This window comes from Pundamilia nyererei, unplaced genomic scaffold (genome assembly GCF_000239375.1).
Source record: "Pundamilia nyererei isolate P.nyererei 1_Seehausen unplaced genomic scaffold, PunNye1.0 scaffold00035, whole genome shotgun sequence".
NCBI classification, from domain to species: Eukaryota; Metazoa; Chordata; class Actinopteri; order Cichliformes; family Cichlidae; genus Pundamilia; species Pundamilia nyererei.
This window is the reverse complement of record NW_005187436.1, coordinates 3,115,750-3,136,474: the sequence shown is the minus strand read 5'-3', so window position 1 is coordinate 3,136,474 and position 20,725 is coordinate 3,115,750. Positions and strand designations below refer to the sequence as shown.

At 41.8% G+C, this 20,725-nt stretch overlaps 2 protein-coding genes across 2 annotated transcripts; one reads left to right on the top strand and one right to left on the bottom strand.

The window, feature by feature from the left end:
• Nucleotides 1-66: 66 nt before the first annotated feature.
• tbc1d2b (TBC1 domain family, member 2B) lies at nucleotides 67-13,539 on the bottom strand. Its single transcript, XM_005730017.2, has 13 exons — nucleotides 12,990-13,539; nucleotides 12,085-12,235; nucleotides 9,492-9,657; nucleotides 8,282-8,415; nucleotides 7,941-8,173; nucleotides 5,984-6,409; nucleotides 5,733-5,843; nucleotides 5,377-5,573; nucleotides 4,199-4,693; nucleotides 3,997-4,114; nucleotides 3,584-3,769; nucleotides 2,804-2,925; nucleotides 67-2,250 (listed from the first exon to the last, which is right to left on the bottom strand). Exons 1-13 carry the CDS (start codon nucleotides 13,329-13,331, stop codon nucleotides 2,055-2,057), a joined length of 2,877 nt encoding a protein of 958 aa, XP_005730074.1. The 5' UTR covers nucleotides 13,332-13,539; the 3' UTR covers nucleotides 67-2,054.
• Nucleotides 13,540-16,096: 2,557 nt separating this feature from the next.
• Nucleotides 16,097-19,680, top strand: LOC102193261 (SH2 domain-containing protein 7-like). Its single transcript, XM_005730016.2, has 8 exons — nucleotides 16,097-16,314; nucleotides 16,417-16,559; nucleotides 16,975-17,141; nucleotides 17,694-17,783; nucleotides 18,104-18,269; nucleotides 18,354-18,509; nucleotides 18,619-19,308; nucleotides 19,400-19,680. The coding sequence occupies exons 1-8, from the start codon at nucleotides 16,260-16,262 to the stop codon at nucleotides 19,445-19,447; spliced, it is 1,515 nt and encodes a 504-aa protein (XP_005730073.1). The 5' UTR covers nucleotides 16,097-16,259; the 3' UTR covers nucleotides 19,448-19,680.
• Nucleotides 19,681-20,725: the final 1,045 nt, after the last annotated feature.

The window sequence follows — 20,725 nt, the reverse complement described above, 5'->3', positions numbered from 1 at the left end:
CTCGGTGCGTCCTAACAGACGTGTCTGAATGAGCATTTGAATTAGGAAATTCACATCAACACATTCAGCCAGCAAATTGTTTATTGAACTAATATTACAAACTTTTTTTTTTGCATCATTAGGTGAAACAGGCTAACAATGAGCAAGATGAGAGATATGCATACAAAAAGGTGAAGTGCTGATATGATATTCGGAAGTCATACTACCAATAAAATTGTGCAATACAATTCTGGGAAAAGCAACACAGAAAAGAAACAAAGTAAAGTTAAAAAGAAGACTTAAATGTAGCTTATTCTGTGAGGGGGGGGGGCACTAGCCTTAAAAGAGAAACTGAGTAAACATAAAATCTTACTGTATGAGCCTTCTGACAATGTGTGGACATTCATATATTAAAAAAGCAAGTTTAACTGTAAACCAATCAAGATCTTTGTGAGAGACCTGCTCTCACAAAGGAAGAAATACAACTATATGCTTCTTTTTCATTTGATTATCAAAATATTTTTTTGTTGTGGTTGCCATTTGTTCATTGGATCGGGTGAACAGTGGGGATGGGATCAGCTGACAAAGCTGCAACTGACAGCAGATCTCTTGTTTCTGTAAACACCTCAAGACAATCTAAAACTAAAACTCGAGCAGGGTGTAAACAACACATCAGTGCACAAAATCCCATTTAAGGAGACTGAAAAGTTTCACTTAACAGCTGATTGATCAAATATAAACAGCGTTTGAAGCTTGGAATATCAGCTTTCCTCCACGCTGCTGTAAGAAACAGGAGATCCCAGTGAAGAGGAAACTTTAAAGTACCCGATTATGAAAATGGCAGAGATATTTGGCAATACGGTGAAAAGCTTCCCTAATATATTTAACATCATATTTCCATTTTTTTTTCTTTTAATACAACAATCATCATGACTTTACAGCCACTTCAAGTGCAGTCAAACTGCGAGTAGGGTACCTGTGAGCCGAGCGTAAATACCAGGTAAACCAATGTCACACTGCCACACTGAGGACAACAAATGCAATTACAATCAGCATTTACACCAGCAGCTCAGAAAAATCTCAAATAAAAACAAATTGCGCACAAGGAAACTGGACCATTTAAACATGTAACACAAACACAGAAAAACCAAGAGCATGCAAAAACTGCGTAACCCACAACAGCGTGAATGGATTAACCGATCCTGCCAATACCAGATACTCAACTGATTAAATCCAGTGCAATACAGTTTGGACTTTCTAGATATGTCTTTGTGAGAACGTGAACAGTTCCTAAACTACTTTAAACAACACGAATAGCAAAATCGATAGCCAATAAAAACCTCCCAAATAAAAATGAACTGATAATGCTTAAAAAACAGACAATACTGGCTCACGTTAGTTTGATGGCTTATAGAAAGTGCACTGCTGCTCAGCAAGTTCCAGATGCTCTTTCTAGAACTGATAATACCATGGAAATGTGGCTTTTGACGCATCCCTTGAAGGAAACTACAACTGGAAATGTTACATGCACGCTTGAAGGCCTTAAGACCTAAGTTTCAGCAACGTTTTCATTTCAGCATAAGTGATTTGTGTGCACGCACGTCTCAGTGGCAGTTTAGTGGAGGAAAAAAATTGTGTGAGTGTAGAAGATGACACCACAAATGAATGACACAATAATCCTTCAACACATTTAAAAGTCAGCTATAAAAAGGAAATGGATCGCAGCCATTTGTTTGAAAATACTGATTTGTGCTGCAGGTTGTTTTGGCCATTGCATGAACACGTAAGCGTACAGAAAACAGAGGATTTACAAGATTTAATTTAAAAAAGAAATGGCAGGAATACTGATAATACTGATAGGCCCTTTCGAGCTTGTGACAATAAGTTCTTTTGATGTGGTTGTTGCTTAAAACGTATAAAGTTGATAGTTCCAGCTCTGATGCAGAGACCAACTCCAACGATTAGGTGTGGGGAAAGCGCTCCGTTCATCACTGCAGAACAGCGGCGCTCTGCGGAGATGATCTCTTTGTCTCCGTGCTTTAGCCACTCAGCCTAGAAATGCGACAAGCCCGAGGTCAGTTTTCCTCCTCGTCGTCGCTGACAAAGCTCCTTCTATCCTGACTCGTCTCTCGCTCCCTGAGGAAGGTCTGTCGGATCGCTTCCAGCTCCGTCAGCTCGAGACGGACTTTCTCCAGGTGGAAGGCGCGCCGATTTTGGATTTGCCTCATGGGGAATGGGTTCATGTCCACAAAGGCAATGCTCATCAGCTTCCTGGAAGATATTTTTTTTAGAAGAAAGAAAAACAGCATAATCCTGTGAGCCTGGATTTTTTTTTATGTCTTTGAAATTTAGTAAACCCATGCATCCTTCTCTCAGCATCAAGCATACACCACTGGAGCTGATACATAAAACTTTATTAATAGGTAGGTTATTATTACAGCTCCAAAAATGGCCACTTGAGGCTAGCTCCAAAACAGAGTCTGACCAATAAAATGGTATAAAACAAGCATGCACAGTGCAATTTTAAATGTAAGGGCTGCTACCTATAGCAATCTATTTAACAACTGCATCTCAGCATGCCGCATTTAGTCCAAACCATGGCTGTGCTCAAGCACCGTCTCACAGAGCTGCTGCAACACCTGCAGTGTGAGAAATGAAGTTTGCACAGGCACAAAGCCGATACACTGTGGGTGATGTGATCGTACAATTTAGCTACAGTTCAGGGAGATCCGGGAAGCTGTTTCAAGGTGATGCAGATACTCTGTCCACAGAAACTTCATTCTTTCACAGGACTGGAAATACGAAAACAGTGCAGCTACTGTACCTTGAATCCAGGATCGTGCGTGTGAAGTATCTGAGATATTTGAAGATGGCCGTGGAGTCCTGCAACTTCAAAAACTCCTCTTCTTTGTACTTGAAGAGCGCAAGAGCAAAGCGGAATATGATCTGTGGAGAAAAATGGCGTAAAGTCCTGTGTGACTGTAGCATGAAAATATTTACTCAGGAACATCTGACCTTTCTTCTGTTCCCTAAGCAGGTCCTCCAAATATAGTCAATACCGCCTTAATCTGCGGCAGTTTTGTTTGACTGGGTTCATAACAGGTTTCTGTTAAGAGTTAGGCTCGACAGCTTTAGTGTTTTAACTTGTATCGTTCAATCAACACACAATAGGGCACATTTTTGCTTTAACAAGTTTGCTAAAATGCTTCCCTTAAAAATTCTATAAGGGGATGCTACGTCAAAATCGGTTATTGCATGCGTTTTCTTTTCTTTTTTTTTTAACCTTTTTACCTTTTTTTGCATGTCATTAAGCTGAAAAGTTTAGAAAAAATACAAAACTTTGTAGGGGTGTAGAGTGGGGTTAAAATTTAGCTTGCGTACACAAAAAATAACGATTTATTAAACTAAAGAATTTTGGTTCCTTGGTGGCAATAAATAATTCGTTTAATAGCGTGCAATTGGATCCATCTGGCAAACATGCACGGTTGTGTGCCGGCACGTAGCTTGAGAAGTGATCTCTCGTCACCGGTTAGTCATTAACTTTAAAACAGTTTCCTGCTGAGGCTAGAATTCAGGTTTATGAGAGCAGAATCAAGCCTCTTACCTTTGGTCCTTCAAACAGAAACGCATCCCAGATCTTGAAGAGGATGTCGCTCACCACACTGTCCACAAACACCACCAGGAACCAGTTAAACGTAATGAGGGAAAAATCGACTTTGTGCTGCTCAAAGTGGGCGTGTAGCCGCGGTAGCTTCTCGCTCATCAGATCCTTGAACACACGCTGGTCAACCTGTATGAATCAAACCAGGGCTTGATTTTCTAAGGTGGTCAAATTTAGCAGACAGACAGAAAAACAAAGACTGCTGATGTCTGCATTCCTGCTCTGTAAGTCATCAACAGCAGTCACGTGAATATGATATCACTGACACCAGGGAGGTTTGTCAAAACTAATAAATAAGCAGTACCTTGTCCCTTCTTGTCTCATGGTACAATAAAATTCAACTGTTTTTTTGTTACCTGTGAGCCAAGGAGAGTCTTGGTGTAATAGTCTCTTGGCATGAAGACCTCCACAATAGCTATAAGGGTCCAAAAAGCATCCTCTTGATCTAAATAGAGCAAGGCAATTGCTGCCAGCCTGAAGAAATAACATGCAAGAAAAAGGTTAATGGTTACAAGCCAGAAAAAGAGAGACAGAAAGAAAGTAGATCAGCTCTAGTACCTGTTCAGTCCTTGACAGTAGCCGATATCTGGATTCCTCCATGAGAAAGCCAGCAGGACGTTCCTGAGTTTTTGGATGCCGCCTGCACTCGGAGAGGCATAGTGCTTGTTGTTGGGCAAAGTACGCAGCAAGTCCAACTCGATCTGCTTCGAGGCCGGGTTTGGCTTCTCCCTTGCTACGTTTAATAAGGTGTCATAATAGTCTGGGGGCAAGTGGTCACGAAACTTCTTCACGTGGAAAGAAACACACCAGCGCCACACCTTGGAGCGGTGCCCATGTGGCACGCCGCAACGAATCAGGGCCTTTAGCTCAGGGGAGTGAACCAGGTCTCTGTTCATGGTGCTGGACAGAAAGTTCTCCCACTTGACCCCGATGGAAACCTCCTGATCCGTCATGGACAGGGACTTCAGCTCCAAAGCCCTCACCTTTGCGATCAGCTTCTCCTCCTCTTCCTCCTCCTCGGGGACGGTCTTGAAGCCGTACACGTCATACTCGCTAGCATTGCATCAAGACAGAGAGACAATTCATCAGTGATGCAGGTGAATTCCAAAAGCCGCTCAAAGCTGCAACAGTAACATGTTCACATCCTGGTTTCTGCATGTTTACATCACTGAGGGGTTTCCAGAATGTGTAAATACATTTTTGATGAGCCAAAAAGGGCATGCCTGGGCTTGCAAAGAATTCAGAAACTGAAATACAGATTAGCAGAACTCGTTCTCACAGTCAAAAAACATGCGTAGGGACTCTTAGTACAGTTTATTTTCTCTTTCAGTAAAAAAACAACAACAACAACAACAACCAAAACAAAACAAAAAAAGCAGTGCGTCCTCTGATGAATTGGTATGGTGCTGGTTCTGGAAGAAATGCTATAACTGCTCAACATTATTAAATAAAGATCTGCTACTTTTGACCCTCATATGATTGACAGTGGAATTTTTTTTAGTAAGCCACAGCAATGAGTATGACACGTAGCTGTGGTAACAACACCTACATTTGGCCATTTATTTTCATATCTGCTATAAATGCCGGAAACCAGACGTGTGGGCTTTCGCAACCTCTTATCAAAACTCAAGATTTCTCTTTTTCCATCCCTAAAACTCTGAGCAAGTAGCCGTTTTTAAGTAATTTCTTTTCAAATCACCTCCAAAGCATCTGTTAACGAGGCTTTCGGCACATACCTGACAGTGTTTGGTTTGAAGATCGTGTGCTCCTGCTGGTCTGTGTTCTCGCCCTGCAGTGCATCTTCTAACAATCTGGAGATGACCTCCCGGGCTGGGCTCTGCTCTGAAGACGAACATACCGGGTTCTTCACCTCTTGAAGCAGAACCAAGTACTTACTCTCCACCTGACACAGCTTGGCCTCAAGCGCAGTACACTGTGGAAAAGAGGGCAAAATAAAGTCTCAGCTTTAAATTTAAATTACGTTTTAGAAGCACCAGCTGAGCTTCACACTGGACTTCCCCTAAACCTACTCAAACTTCCTGTTTCTATTAACAGGATAATGCACCATTAAATATAAAACACAAGAGAGTACCTTTGCTTCTAAAGCCTTTTCTCGACTCTCTGCATTTCTGCGCAACACCGTCAGCTCCAGGATCTCTTTGTTCAGGAACTTGTTCTGGGATTTGTAGCCTTGAAGACTGTCCTGAAGGTGAATAATAAGACAGACGGGGTGTCAAGATGTTCAGGCAGAATTTCAAAAGCTACAGAAAAAAGAAAATCAATGTTGATGGCAGTTTAAGATCAAGATAACTTGAATCTTATTTAAAGTTTTGCCATCTCTACCTTGAGGATGCTCAGCTCCTGCAGCTCTTTGTGAGGTGGTGGTGATCCAGCGTCGTTTGCATTTCCGCTGTGCTCGGAGTTTTCCTGTGACAGCTTCATGATGATTTCATCCTTCGCCTGGATGGTCTCCATCATCATTCCAAGCTGGTCGTTTATCTCCCCCACCTTAAGTTTCAGGCTCTTCAGCTCTTTTTGCAGACTCTCCTTCTCCAGGGCGAGACGCTCCATGTGACCGCACATGGACTGAATCTGACCATCTCGTTCCTTAAGCAGATCCTCCAGCTGTGCAACTTCTTGCTGAGTTGGTACTGAAGTTCGGGTCTGGTCTGAGGCTGCTGACGAATCTGGAGACGGAGCTGGACGGCACCCGGCGGGCCTTTCGCTCTGGGAGGTCCTTAAAGTCTGCTGCAGTAGCCTTACCAGCTCCTGGATGATAACACATCATTACTGTAAATTCAGCATTGTATATTATTTATTAGGGCTGCCACGATTAGTCGACTATCAAAATTGTCGACGACTGATTTAATAGTCGACGCGTCGTTTGAAGCGTTGTAAGATCACAAAAGACGCAGGAATAAGTAGTGGGACTTAAGAGTGTAATAACGGACTAAAACAGAAGATGGCAGCACTGCATGTACAAGGATGCCAGCTGCCGTTAATCCCCGAAGAAGTAGCGGTGTCCCAGAATTCATAGCGCAGCCCAGCTCAGTTTCCAACAATAGCGGCAGCTAGTTAATTTTAATATTACTCTTATTATTCTTTCTGGGTCACAAAATAAACGTTTAACATATTTTCAGACGAGAATGTAGCTGTGTAAACCTCAAATATCTGCTCAGTTTATCGAGACACCACATATTTTCAAAAGCGCTCCGACGTTTTCGGAGACGTCTGTTACCCACTAGCTCGTTAGCTAGCCGGGCGCAAGGCCCACTAGAGCCCGTGAGAACACCAGACTCCCGGCTAATCACAGTCTTTCGCTACTCAGGTTAAACATATACAAGTCATTTAGATAACTTAAAAAAGTTATTGTTTGGCTTTTTTTAGTATTTTATTTGTTCCTGAGTAAATCGGTTTGGCTGAGATTAAAGTTGTAGTTTTTACACAGCTGAATAAAGTCAAGCAGACAGCTGATTATCAGAAGTGTGAGACGCTGGAGAATATACTCCGGTGTCCTGTTATATTTTAGATAGCAAGGAGTTTATTAAACTTCACTGAAACAATCTGCAAATTTCATTAAAATTTAATAAACTATCATCTTATCTTTATTTTTAGTTAGCACAGACCTTAAACACTTAAAGCTGTAAGCTAATGATAGTTATATAAGAGCAGATGCATGCTGGTGCAATAAGATATACGTTTTACACCCAATGGATGCATGATCTGATTAGTCGACTAATCGCAAAAATAATCAGTGACTAGTCAACTATCAAAATAATCGTTTGTGGCAGCCCTATTATTTACAGAAAACATCAATTTGTTACACTTTTTTTCGTTATCATGCTCCTGGTACAGATTTCATAGGAAAACAACTATCAATCTTTTGACCAGGAAGTAAAGCACAGAGGTAAAAAAAGGTATTCACTAAGTAAGTATTCACTCTTCTGCCTAGTCACAGCGGTTTTGACCAATCAGCCAACCTTAAAATAGAGGGGAAAAAAAGAGAACAGAAAATAAAGAGAAGGAGTGCGACAGCTGTGAATGCTGTCTGCTGTTTCTTTGCTTCTTGCTAAAACATGACTAATCATTTGCTGACTTCTTGTAATAGTGAGAGTATCAGTATTATCCCAAGGCACTTGGTCAGACACCACAAACCTAGGCTTGTGGTGTATAACAGACACTACAAACATGGGTTCATTCACTTTCAGTAGAAACAGAATATTACATTTTTATCCGATCCAATCCATAGACATGTGTTATGCTGTTATAAATAACAGTAGTAGAAGAGATCCAACTATACCTTCTGGGTGGCCAGCTCTTCCTTGAGTTTAGCCTCTTCCTGCTGCAAGCGACTCAGTTCTTCCTGCTGCTGCTGGCTCTGGAGGCGAAGCTGCACTTCCAAAGACTTGCTGCCGTTACATTCCACCGGCGAGCTTTCGGCACTGCGGCCTAACTTTCCAGAGCCCAGCAAAAGCTTCTTAGGCCGCGAGGGGTTGCGCACAAAATCAAAGGTAAACGCCGATCCAAAGGAATCTGAGGGAAAACACAAGTTCATCAGCTGTTATCTGTGACCCTCGGGAGAAATGTACGCTGAGGATGAGTGTTAAACCCTGGCAGAAGGGTGGGTGGGAGTGGACGTACGTCTGTGTGTGTCCGGATGATGTTTCTGTTCAGTAAAGTCCTTTGGCGGATCCACGAGCTCCCATTCCTCCGAGGGACTGTTGCTAGTGTAAAACACGCTGCGTCGTCCCCCACGCAGGTGAGACATGGAGTTCCTGACAGAAATCAGGAGATTTTTTTTTTTTTTTAATTTCACAGGTTTCTCACACATTTCATTGCAACAAAAAAAAAAAAGGGGGGGGGGGGGCGTCTTTAGAGATTAAAGAAAACACGGTATGAAAAGTGACAAATCCACAGAGATCTACGATGAACCACAGAGGAAAACTGATGCTGCTGCAAAAGGCCGACGGGATTGCAGCGTTGGACAGAGAAAAAACAAAGATAATAAACACAAAGGCATTTTTGCAAGAAGCTAACATTTAGAGGAAAAAGTAAAGCTAATGGTGTCAAACTTGTTTTTCACACCTCACCATTGCAACATGTCAACAACTGTTTCTGCTGTATGCAACACAATGAAGCGCAAGTCTGCCTCACACATCAGCTCTCTATATGTATTTTTATAGATATCGGATGTGTTTAAACCACACGTTTCTGACTTCCACCTGGCAAAACCAAAGTGACTAAAGAGCGCTCGTGCTTTTCTCAAACTTTATGGGTATAAACGTGACAAAAGCAGTTAACGTCACAGTACTGGAGTATTCTAAAGCCACTTCTTTTCTAATCGGGGGGAGGGGTTTCTAGCTCCGAGAGCTGCAATTCTCGCAGATTCAGTCACATATCAGGCAGCCACTATACTGATACCTTTGTTACTGTGTATAAAAGGCACCGTGGTGTGGGTTTAGGAGCAGTGAAACTCTGGGACTCCAAGACTCCCTTAATAAGGGACACATACAAAGCAAACTCCAGTCTACATGTCACATTTTTAGGATTGCAGCATGTTGCCTCTTTTCAATAGATGTGTTGTACATCTCAAAAAGGGGAACTGCTGATGGTTGCATACTAGAAAAACAAGTGAACCATGGATGTAACCATTTCCTCTACTGCAACCAGTGTCTGGATGAACTAAGAAGTGCTTTCTTTGCTCAACACAGCAGACAAACTAGTCGTGCCTGTTCGGCGGCGACCTAAAAAAAAAAAAAAAAAAAGAACAAGATTTTATAGAGCTGTATACTTGCGTTTTAAACCCCGTCTGGGTACAGATTATTTCCTGGAAAGCTTTCGTTACACTTACCTGAGCTCCGTGCCAAAGTTTTTCAGGGAGAAATTGAGGGGGTTCGTGGAGGGCCCTCTGGCTGTCTGGGCTCCCACCATTCCAGCGCCCTCTGTTTCGTCGTCCATGGAAAAATCACTGCGGACCTTCTCCATGGTTTCACATGGCTTCTCAAAGCTGAAAGCATCTGAGAAAAAAAAAAAGACCAAAAGAACTTAATTATCTGTTCTAACGAAACAAAAATCAAATCAAAATGACACCAAAGACTGACTTCCCAAGAACAAGATGCACAGCCGGGTGAAACCTATGCAAGTTAATACCTGCTTTCTAACGATTACTTCTTTCTCAGACCACCAACCCCCTTCTTAACATGAAATTAATTAGTAAAAAGAAGCTTTTTTATTTGTTAGATGTGTCATATAAAGTGATGCTACTGCAGAAGTGGTTTAAACTGCCAGCAGGGGGTGTCTGAGTCATACTTGGAAAAATGAAGTCTGTCTGTGGGAAAACACCTCTTTCTGCTTCCTTTGTCTGTGACTTCAGTAAACACTTTCCTGATGAGTTCATGATGTCAGGCTCTAGTTGTTAAGCTTCAATGAATACTGCTTCGTTTTCATATATTATGCTTCCAGTTAGACTAAAAAATAAAAAGGATGATTAAGCAGCGGATGCGCTGGCCTACCTTGCGAGTGACAAATCACTTCCATATGAGTGTGCGGCAGGCCTCCATTTCTCATCGACCCATGCCACATCTGGCTTTAAATCATCGAGGTAGTGACATTAATAATGCTGTGAGACTTCACACACAGACTGTGGCCAACAACATGTAGTTCAGCCAGCGCCACGCACCTATGATCAGACTCGCGTGGCTATGATAAAATCTTTGAAGTCTTTGAAGTGGCATCTCCAAGAATGAAAATAAAAACCAACGTCCTTTATACGTCTAATTTATTATGTCTTTATTACGTGTTACTATGTCTACTTCTGAACCAGTTTTAACTTCTGCACGTTGCAGCGCGGTTTCCTTTTAGAGCTTCAAAAGTCGACACTTACTTAGACTTGCTAAGCCCGGGCATGTTAGTCTTTCGCTATAAAAAGTGCGACATAAAAACACAGCTCGAGGGATCGTTTGAGCTGACGCCAGACATCGCTGATCTCACAGCTCTCTCGTGCACTTCACTGCACCGAGCAGGTTCAAGGCGAGACCGAAAAGCAAAACGCAAATGAATACGAGAACAGGAAACAAAAGAGTGTTCATTCCGAATCGACAGAGAAATCAAGAAGTCGCGGAGGGTTAGACGAAACACGGCGACAACAGCACTGATAAGCGGTGATAACCAAGGCGTTTGTGGCTTTTGAAGACAGATGTGCACCGAGAACATTCTGGGAAAGAAAGACATGGACAGGAAAAGGATTCACAGGTCGTTTCACTCAGCTAAGCACAAAGCATGCAGAAGAATCCCTGTTTTCAAATGTAAACAGGCTTAAAAATGCTTGTGTCCTCATTAAAGTCCTTTATTAGCCACAGATATGGATGTACATATTTTCTTTTCCACTTCTGCTGGATAACAAATGAGATTCATATTTTATGTAGAGTCCAACAGATACTCGTTCAAACATATCAGCACCGGCGTATACAGTCATTGGCTACTTTATTAGGTACACCTTGCTAGGCCACGCTGGCCACCATGTTGCTTCTGGAGTTACATAACAACAAGAAACATTCCTCAGAGATTTTGGTCCATGTTGACATGATAGCATCACACAATTACTGCGCACACATGATGCAAATCTCCCGTTACAGCGCATCCTAAAGGTGCTCTGTTGGATTGAGATCTGGTGACTGTGGCCGTTTGAGCACTCACTGAGATCTTCAAGATCATTCAAACGCTTAAATCATCAGATTTGCATGATGCGAGCTTTGAGACATGTCACACAATCAAACTGGAAGCCAGCATCGGTGACTGTGTTCTGATGGCTGCTGCGGTAATAAAGGGATGGAAATGCTCAGGAACAATGCTCAGGAAGGCCTTCCTGAGTATGAACAATGCTCAGTTTTTATTAACGCCACCTGCAGCAGGCTGTACTGATATAAGGCTAGATGACACCATGCTTTCATGGTGTTTATGACAAATTCTGACCCTGTCAATCTGACATGCTGTGAAGTGAAAGACCCTCGTCTGCATACTTTTCTTCTGTTACTGTTCCCTTCCCATCAGTTCAAATGAGTCTGGTTGTTCTCCTCTCAACAATTTATATTTAAAAAAATTGGAAAACAAATAAACATATCATTCTTGTCACAGACCATTACTTGACTGCCTACTTTGTATTTGTTTAGACGTGAGGTTACGATACCAGCGCCTTTGCTTCACAGCTCGAAGGGCTTTCTGCTTAAAACAAAACACAAGCCGAATGATGTCAATCTGAACTTTTACCCTTTCGAAACACTCAAACACTTTCCTGCAGAAACTTGGTAACAAAATACGCGAGACTCTTGTGATTTGTAGCGCTTGTGTAAACTTTCAGTTGTTGCCCGGATATGATGAAATGACCGACTGATAACATATCCACTGTATGTGTGAGTGTGTGAGTGCGTGCGTGCGAACCTGCCTACCATTATCTTTGCCTACAAGGCCGGTGTGAGGATGGGCCAGCGTCGGGGAGCTCCAGCTGTCTCTCTGACCAGAGCCTCGCATGTTACTGTACTCCCAACGTTTCTGCTGCAACTGCTGCAGCCAGTAGTGCATCACCTGCTTACTGGGAGCCTAGAAGGACACAAACGCACACTCAATTAGACTTTAGATCTTTGAAATCTTTAAGCACGCCATTTTAAAGACAGCAAAGTGAGCGAGATGACGTTTTAAAAGGCATCTCCATGAGGAAATCAAGGCAGCGACAAATGGAAAGGGAAAATGAGGACAACTTGACACTATTAGGATCTGTCATGTGAATGAGCACAGACACTGGTTTCAGTCTCAGTTCCAGCTCTCTCTCTCTTGGTATTAAGCATAGACACTTAAAAAAAATAATAAGACAGACTAGAACTGACTGAGTGAAACCAGAGGCACCTGTCTTGGTGCTGAACCCGTCACAGTCATATGACAGCACCAGGACACCGTCACATGAGATGCTGTGACCCGTGAAGGCAGATGAGCTCCTGTGTAAAAATGTCTAAACACAAAACAGAGGACTGACGGTGTTTGCAGGCAATCAGCTGGAAGAATGCGCTGATTAAGCGCTTGGTTTGTGCGAGAAATTGATTTGTCTTTTAAAAAACAAACAAACGGATTTTCTTCTTCTGATCGCGTCAGAATCGCATCAGATCACGTTGTTGCCGAGCAGAAATATGTACTTTGTTGCCTAAAAACAGTTGAGTCTAAATCTGTTTTCTTTAAAGGAAAGAAGAGAAGGGCGTGTCTGCCTTTTCCAAACGAGAAAGGAAGTGACAAATGACATGAAAAGCAGACCTCGTTGCAATGCTGTCAACACACGTTTAATGAAAGAAAGAAAAGTTCCTACCTTAAGTAGAAACTCTTTGTCGGCCGTGCGGATCTCAAACTGACCCTCTTCCCCGTCCAAATCGTAGCTGAAACACGCATCGCATATTTCGATGTGTCCGAGCGGCAGGGCATCCTGGGGAGACTTGAAGTAATACAAATAGCATTTCCTCGGATCATACACAAACCACTTCGGCTTGTACCCCCTCAAGGGCCCCTTGCCGGACAGTTTGTTCAAGTAGCCACACAGTTTGGAGGCCTGCTCCTTCGCTCCCTCGATGTCGGCCACATCCACGGACCTGGAGTTCACGAATCGCGAAGCCGTGCAGGAGTGCGCCTCGCTGCCATCCTCCTCTTCGTGCATCTTTCCTCGAAGTTTCTTTTTCTTGCAGCACAGCGGATGCCCACTCCTGTTTCCATCCACATGACTGTCCGTTTCTTTGACAGAGGAGCATGGGACATGTAGTTCAGCTCCGAGGATGACGTGGTTGGTTTGCTGGTTGGGGTGGAGTGTAGCGGCTCTGTGGGCCGCTAGGTGGCGGTGTGTGATCAGATGAGCAGCCAGCTTTGAGGGCTAATGAGCAGCAATCCTCCAACGAATTGTAAAGAAAAAAAACTGTAATCAAAAGATAGAAGAAAAGATACGAGGCCTACATAGGAAAGAAAAAATAAAAATGCGTTCTGTTATCTGCCCTCGGCACAAAATGATCTGCGGTGCCCACACCCACACCCGTGTCACACGCAGCCGATCTTGTAATTCTTGTTCTTGTTATGCTAATTTCAACTGCTTTGTACTGTTTATGGCAGTGTGTGTTTCACAATTTGTATCTATAACCTCGAACAGATACTGAATATGTCAGGATACAGCTGTAAATTTTAAAAAAAAAACTTAATAAATAGCTCAGGTAATTTTATTAAGATTGCACATTTCATTATACATAGATTCAGTGTGCTAAAACGTGAGATAAAAACATAAATCTAAGTAGGTTTTGCAATGTCTTAGGACAATGGCAAACATTTACCATATCTCCACCTGACAGGTCTGACTGGGTTATAAACAGTGAGCAGGTCAGAGATCTACTGGAAATCCAAACCACTGGGAACTTTTTGTCACCTCAGAGTAGCTGCCTGTATTGCCTAGCTGACGGTTAAAAAGATGACAAATAATATCAGTATATCTTCCTCCAGTTTTTAGCATTTCCATGCTTACATGACAGTCAAAGCCCTATTAAGGCTAAGAGGGGTGTTTAGAGTTATCTAATGTTAGAAATGCACAGAGATTTTGAGCTGAAGAGCATTAAAAATGAACATTTTTGGAGATACAAACAACCCTCGCCATATTTTGTTGATTTTTTTTTTCACCTCCAAAATAAGCAGTAAGTATAAAGCCACAGATGCCATAAAGTGTGTCAGGGTGTTGGGTTAGTGCTAAAGTGCATGTAACCACAGTGAGCCTACTTTAACTTTCTTCTATCTCACTGTCACTTTTCTCAATCTGTTCTAATAATGGATGAAAATAAATACATAAATAGTGGCATTATTTACAATTTAAGTGATAAGTCAAAAAAAGGTAAAGAAATGTTCCAATAAAATATCACCACCTGAAATGACGTACCTTTCCACTTTTCATAAAACCTACAGCATATGTGTAGAATCCATAGCTCGTTTAACTAGAGTGCGAAAGAGGAGATATTGAAGTGATTACAGGAAATTTGTCTCCTGGATTCAGAGCTGGCAGAAGTTTCACATGCTCAGGATGTTTTGGTGACTAATGGTTGCAGATGTGAATATGATTTAGTTTTGCCCCAGTGCTGTGGGTAAACAGTGGATGATTTGTCTTATGCTGGGAAATACACCTGATGTTTCCCCACTTGAGATGTCAAAGATAAAACTGCAGCTTAAAAAAATGCAATACTGTAATACTGTAACAACAGTAACCTGCTAGTTTTCTTACAATTAGAAGTATTAGTCTCTTTGTGAGGTTAGGATCCTTGTTTTGCTCTGAGGTTTCAAAGGACACTGTAAACAAAGGTGATGTGCTTCCGTTGCAATGACATTTTGCATTTGTTAAACTGACTTGTGACCTTTTATAAGATCCACATCCCCCTCATAGGTGTGTTAGGCTAAAAAAAAATATCAGCCTAGACATCCTCCTGTCTGGCACCTTTTTTTTATATGTGCTGTAGATAAAATAAATTTCTGCCGATCCTTTTACGCACAGCACACAGCGCGATCGGTCGAATGTAATGTTCATTGGATTCTTTACAAACACGGACCGGTGATAACATTTAACCCCAAACCTTACTACTCCCACAGAGGAGCACATAATGACTCACAAAGAACAACAAGAGCCGCCTTAAGAGAGTGTTGAAATTCTAGGCCATGGTACTGTACAGCAGCTCTTACTCATTTGTGGAACATAACAGTTCAGTTATTGGCTCTGCGATCATTCATCTAAATTAAATTAAATGACACTAAATGACATTGCTGTACACAATACCCAAGTGTTTGATCAGTTGTGTATAAACAGGAAACATGTTTCCAAATTGTAAGTGATGTTAAAATCCCGTTGTGAAATCCCATCTCATCCTGCTCGCTATGACACAGACGCTTTCTCGTTACTGCATCTCCCCCTGTGGGAGTTCCTACTGTTCCCCACAGAGCATAAACTGCTGGAGGTGATTCATGACGCCTGTCCCAACCAATGGGGGGAATGAGTTAGCAGGTATTTACTGTATGTGAACCTGAAAAACAAGCTTGGAAATACCTCATCTTACTGGGGCTTTGTTTATTGCCCCGCCCTCTACCCTCCAAATCTGTTCAAACATACACAGTCTTTCCAAACATTTCCATTCCTACACATTTTTGGTCCAGCTTTAGCAACAATGATCTGAACTTACTTCAAACCCAGATCAGAAAACACAAAAGATCAACTGCTGACGCAACTTATCTCCCATTACTCTGGTAATCAGACACTCCGTGGGTTAAACATCTCCTCTTGCAAACCAATGCACTCGTGTGCACACAAACCACAGTTTCTGTAAAGCTTACTTTCCGTTTCTCTTCAGGAAGCTCTCACATTGTTCAGCAGCCTTCAGCTGTCTTTTTGATGCAAATGAACTGTTTGAACTGCGCCTTGCCCGTTGCCATGTACCTCTACTTTCCAGACCAGTGGAAAAATATGTGTAATTGTAAATGTCATCTGTCTATATCTCCCATGTAGTGTCATACTCCCTCAAGACACTTTCAGTTGGAGATTAGAGACGGTTCAGAAGTTAAGAGAAGTATTTTAATGTTTGCTGAAATGACACCGGGTTCAAACCGCACAGTGACAATCTCAAGGAAAGGTATGTGCTCTCGCCATTGTTAAATACTTTATAGGAATATTGTATGAACTTTATAATTCAATTATTCATAATTAAATTAATTTTCTGATCTTTTCTTTCCAGGGATTGAAAGGAATTGCTGTTTACTTTACAGACAACAGTATCCCAGAATTGAAAAGGTGTGCCGCGTTTCACAGTCGAAACCAAAGGATCAAAAACAGACAAAATCTCCCTGCATCAGGACCTATTTAAAATTTTGCTTCAAGGTAAGAACTGCTTACAAATCTTTTTCGAACTAGTTGCTGACTGTTTTAGTGACTAACTTGCTTTTATGTTATGTTTGACTTAGAGAAAGATTATAAAACCTCAAAGTATTATTTGAGTAAAATGAGAACATTGTGGATTTTGAATATTTTTTCTCTAAAACATCAGATATCATGTAACAGCAAATAAATGCTGTGTACTAAACTAGAAGCTCGCTTTACACAGACAGGTGTAACCGGACTTTTCCAGCAGCCAATGACTTTCATTCACAGCTATGAGAACATTGAGCTGCTTTCAGGCTGTGGTTGACGCCTCCTGGAAAATAAGCAAATTAGACTGTTAAAATGCTGCCACACAGCAAACATTGGGGAATAAATGCTGGTTGTCTTCAGCGGATGACGGTGTGTTTTTAATCAGGATCGGACGAGGATGGAGCAAAGGGACACAACAGGGGATCCTAATGCAGACGGGACTGAAGTCAGACTCAGGGAGCTGACATCAAAGTGGTTCATAGAGACTCAGGTGCCACTCATGGTCAGCAACGGACTCCTTCCAGCTTGGTTCCTGGGCTTCATCACAAGACGGTAAGGATTCATAAAAGGAAAAAAATGGAAATAGCAAACTGAGAAATAATCATTTTTTACACCCAGTTTTTTTTTTCTAAAACCAAATCATATCCTCTAAGCTACTAAAGCCACATTTAAAAATTTTTTTTTTTCTTTACATATAATTTAAAACATATAATATAGTCATGTAAAAAGACACGAGGCTTTTTGTTCATGTATTTATTTTTATTTTTTGGTCATATTGTGAAAATGTATCCAAAAATATTAAAATAAAAATAAAAATAAACCTTTCCTCTGATGGAAAGTGTCCACTTTGTAATACACCCACTGGCACCTACTGGCCTTTCCTCCAGCACCCACCCACATTCAGTGCACACTTACGTGATTGGCAGTGGCAAGTTTATGGAAAGGGACTGTAACGAAATAGAATTTCCACGGTGCAGCACACAATCCACCTCGCTATGCCCATAATCTACCAGGCTGTTCCTGTAAATGTTCTCTAAATGTCTTTGAAACACTTTTTAAAGTTAGGATTTGGAGAATTTAAAGCTGTTGTTGGTCTGTCTACAGGGATGCTGAAGAAATTCTTAAAGAAAGGGAGCTCGGCTGTTTCCTGATCCGTCTTAGTGAAAAGGCCATCGGGTACATCCTGTCCTATAGGTGAGTGGTGGTTTAGTCTAAAGAACACTAAAGTAGGAGTTGTGTAGTGTTGTTGTGCTGCTGAAGGTAAACTGCTTTGTTTCCAGAAATTATGACTTATGTATATATAAAGTGTCTTAAAGATAATGTGTGTCAAATCGATCAAATCTATCTATTTTCTAACCCCACTTCTAAGCTTTTGTTTGGTGGCTTATTTTATTGGAGGATATTCATGTTTCAAAAGTCAGAAAGTCGTGTGAATATCTGTTATTTTAGTTTGCTCCAACTATAAAATGTGTCAATGCTTAACAAACTTTTTGTTGTTGTTGTTGTTGTTGCAGAGGCAGGGATCGTTGTCGACACTTTGTGATAAACCAGAATGAAATGGGGCAGTTTGTAGTCTATGGAGACACCGAGGTACACGACACAGTGCCCAGTCTGGTAGATTACTACAAAACAAGCCCCATTGAACCATATGGAGAGTACCTGACAAATTCGTGTTTTGAGGTGAGACAAAACTCTTCTTTTGAGTTCTTTCTTTAAATGCCAAAGGTGAAAGATAGAGGTCCAAGTGATGTTTTGTTCTTTCAGGCCCTGGATGAAGACCTATATGATGTTATCCAGATTAGCCCCAAAGAAAAACCTGTTGCCGCTGTCAGCGCTGTGAAGAACAGGCAACGAAAACAGATAAACTCGAGTTTAGATGAGCAGCCTAAACGGCCACCAAAGGGCAACAGGGCGCACGAGGTGAATACAGTCAATAAATTATAGAGCTGCTGTCCAAACTAATGTGCTGAAAATAGTTCCATTGTTTATTTCACCTCACTGACTTTTAGAAACGTGTTTTGTAAAACAGGAAGGTCCGCCGTTGCCTCGAAGGAGCAGGCACCTCGATAGTGCCACCATCAACGAGCATGAGGGGGTTTTGTACGCCCAGCTCAGGAAGCAGTCGCCAAGGGTTACACCCAGAGACCAACACATGCATCAGGACATTTTACCCAGACCTAATTCGAGTTCGACTTCCAAGGATCAAATCAATGGCAGATGTAGTCCTCCGTCACATCCAGAATCCGTTTACTCGGAGCTCAGCATCCTAGACAGCAAAAGCAGGTCTCTGCCACTCCTGGACAGCAGTTCTGACGGGGAGCAGTCTTACAGACTGAAAGCACCTCCCGACACCCCTCCGAGACTTTCCCCCAGGCCAGTCAGACAAGGTAACGGCAGCAGCTCCCAGTCAGAGAGGACAGATTTGGGCAGCAGACCAAGCAGCAGCCACAGCCTGGACTACTTGAGTGATAATGCAGTTTATCACCTGGCTGGCAGGCCCGGGAGCCCACACACTACGTCCTTTGACACTAGATTGTCAATACCAGAGGAGCGCACAGATTCTGTGTATGCCGAGGTCCCTGGCGAAGCCCCCGCTGACTTCACATATGAGCCGATTCGCGGCCACAAGGAACCAATCAACCCTAAAGCCAGCAGCAACACTTACGAACCTCTGGAGGACATGAGACGCAAACAGACCAACTCGTCCTGGGGATTTAAGGTTTGTAATGTTTTCAAAGCACTTTAATTAAAAGAAATAATTCTTTTGTGTGTCATACTTGTATTATAATGAATTTATTTACCTCTTACAGAACGACAAATGGAAGTGGCTCTTCCCTGAGAACAAGAAGAAATGGTAAAGAGGCTACTTTACAGCGTACTGAGGAAAACGTTTACTTGTTTTGATGATTTCACACTACTACTACATAATACACTCTGGAAAACCACTGTTATGTATTAACGATTTAATGAGAACTTATGTATGGTTTTTTTAACGTATTTATTTAAAAATATAACGATACGTGTGTAGTTTCCTTTCCACGAACAGGTTTTTACATGTGGTAAAAACTGTGTTACGTGTATGTCATATTAAAAGCAATCTACTGTATAAGAGGCTCTAAGATCATTATTATGCCATTACTGTTATTAGAATATTACTAAATAATTACTTTCGGGGTGATCATTAGGGTGGGGGAAATGTACAGCAGTGCCCTACGCATGTTTCAGGGGCCCCAATGAAAGTATGACTGTAAAGGGGGAAAAACCTGCTGTTCAGTCCACAGCATGTGATTCACCTTGAACTGCAGCTTATGTTGAGGAGAACTGTTTTCATCTACTTCTCATCAGTGCACATAAACCTGGGCGTATATGCTACACTTTCCTGTCAACATGTATCCTGTAGATGCATATATGTATGCAGATATGTCTACGGGCTGTAGGTAACGGAGAAGAGGATAACTGTGAAGAAATGAGGATGTGCGGTTTAGAGCTGCTGTGGAGCGATGACAGCATTTCCACGTGTGGAGCTCGAGATGCAAATAATAAATAAAAATAAATCAGGATACAACAACGTACAACTATTATCACTGCTATGAAAATGCTTCCACCTTTAGCTTGCCTTGGCCATGTAATGCACTCTGATTATGGTTTTCCATCGCTCACTTAAAGAGCATTCCCTGAAAACACTAAATCATGTTGTCACAGAAAATTACCATATGTGGAAATTCATCTCATGGCACCGTGTTTACAGTTGATCTTTAAAAATGTTACGTGCTGCTTCCGTCAGTTTTGCACATTCACAGGAAACTTTATTTGCATACAGTTTTCAAACGTCTGTTTGTGACACCAACGGGGAAGTGGGTTAAAGGTTTATTATCTTCTATCATTTACTTTTACTTTTTTAATTATACTTTTACTGGGGCCAGTAAAAGTACAATAAAGGGAATACTTAGTGTATATCTTTCATGGTTATCCTCTGAAGCAGTAAAAAGAAAAAAAAGGGGGAGAAAAGTAGAGCTATTGTGTCGTTTCATGTAGGACAGTGTGACAGATGTTAGGAAATAAGCAGTTCCTGGTTTAAGTCAGGCAGTGCAGACTAGGATATGCTAAAGCTCTTGATAATCAAACATTCAGCTTGG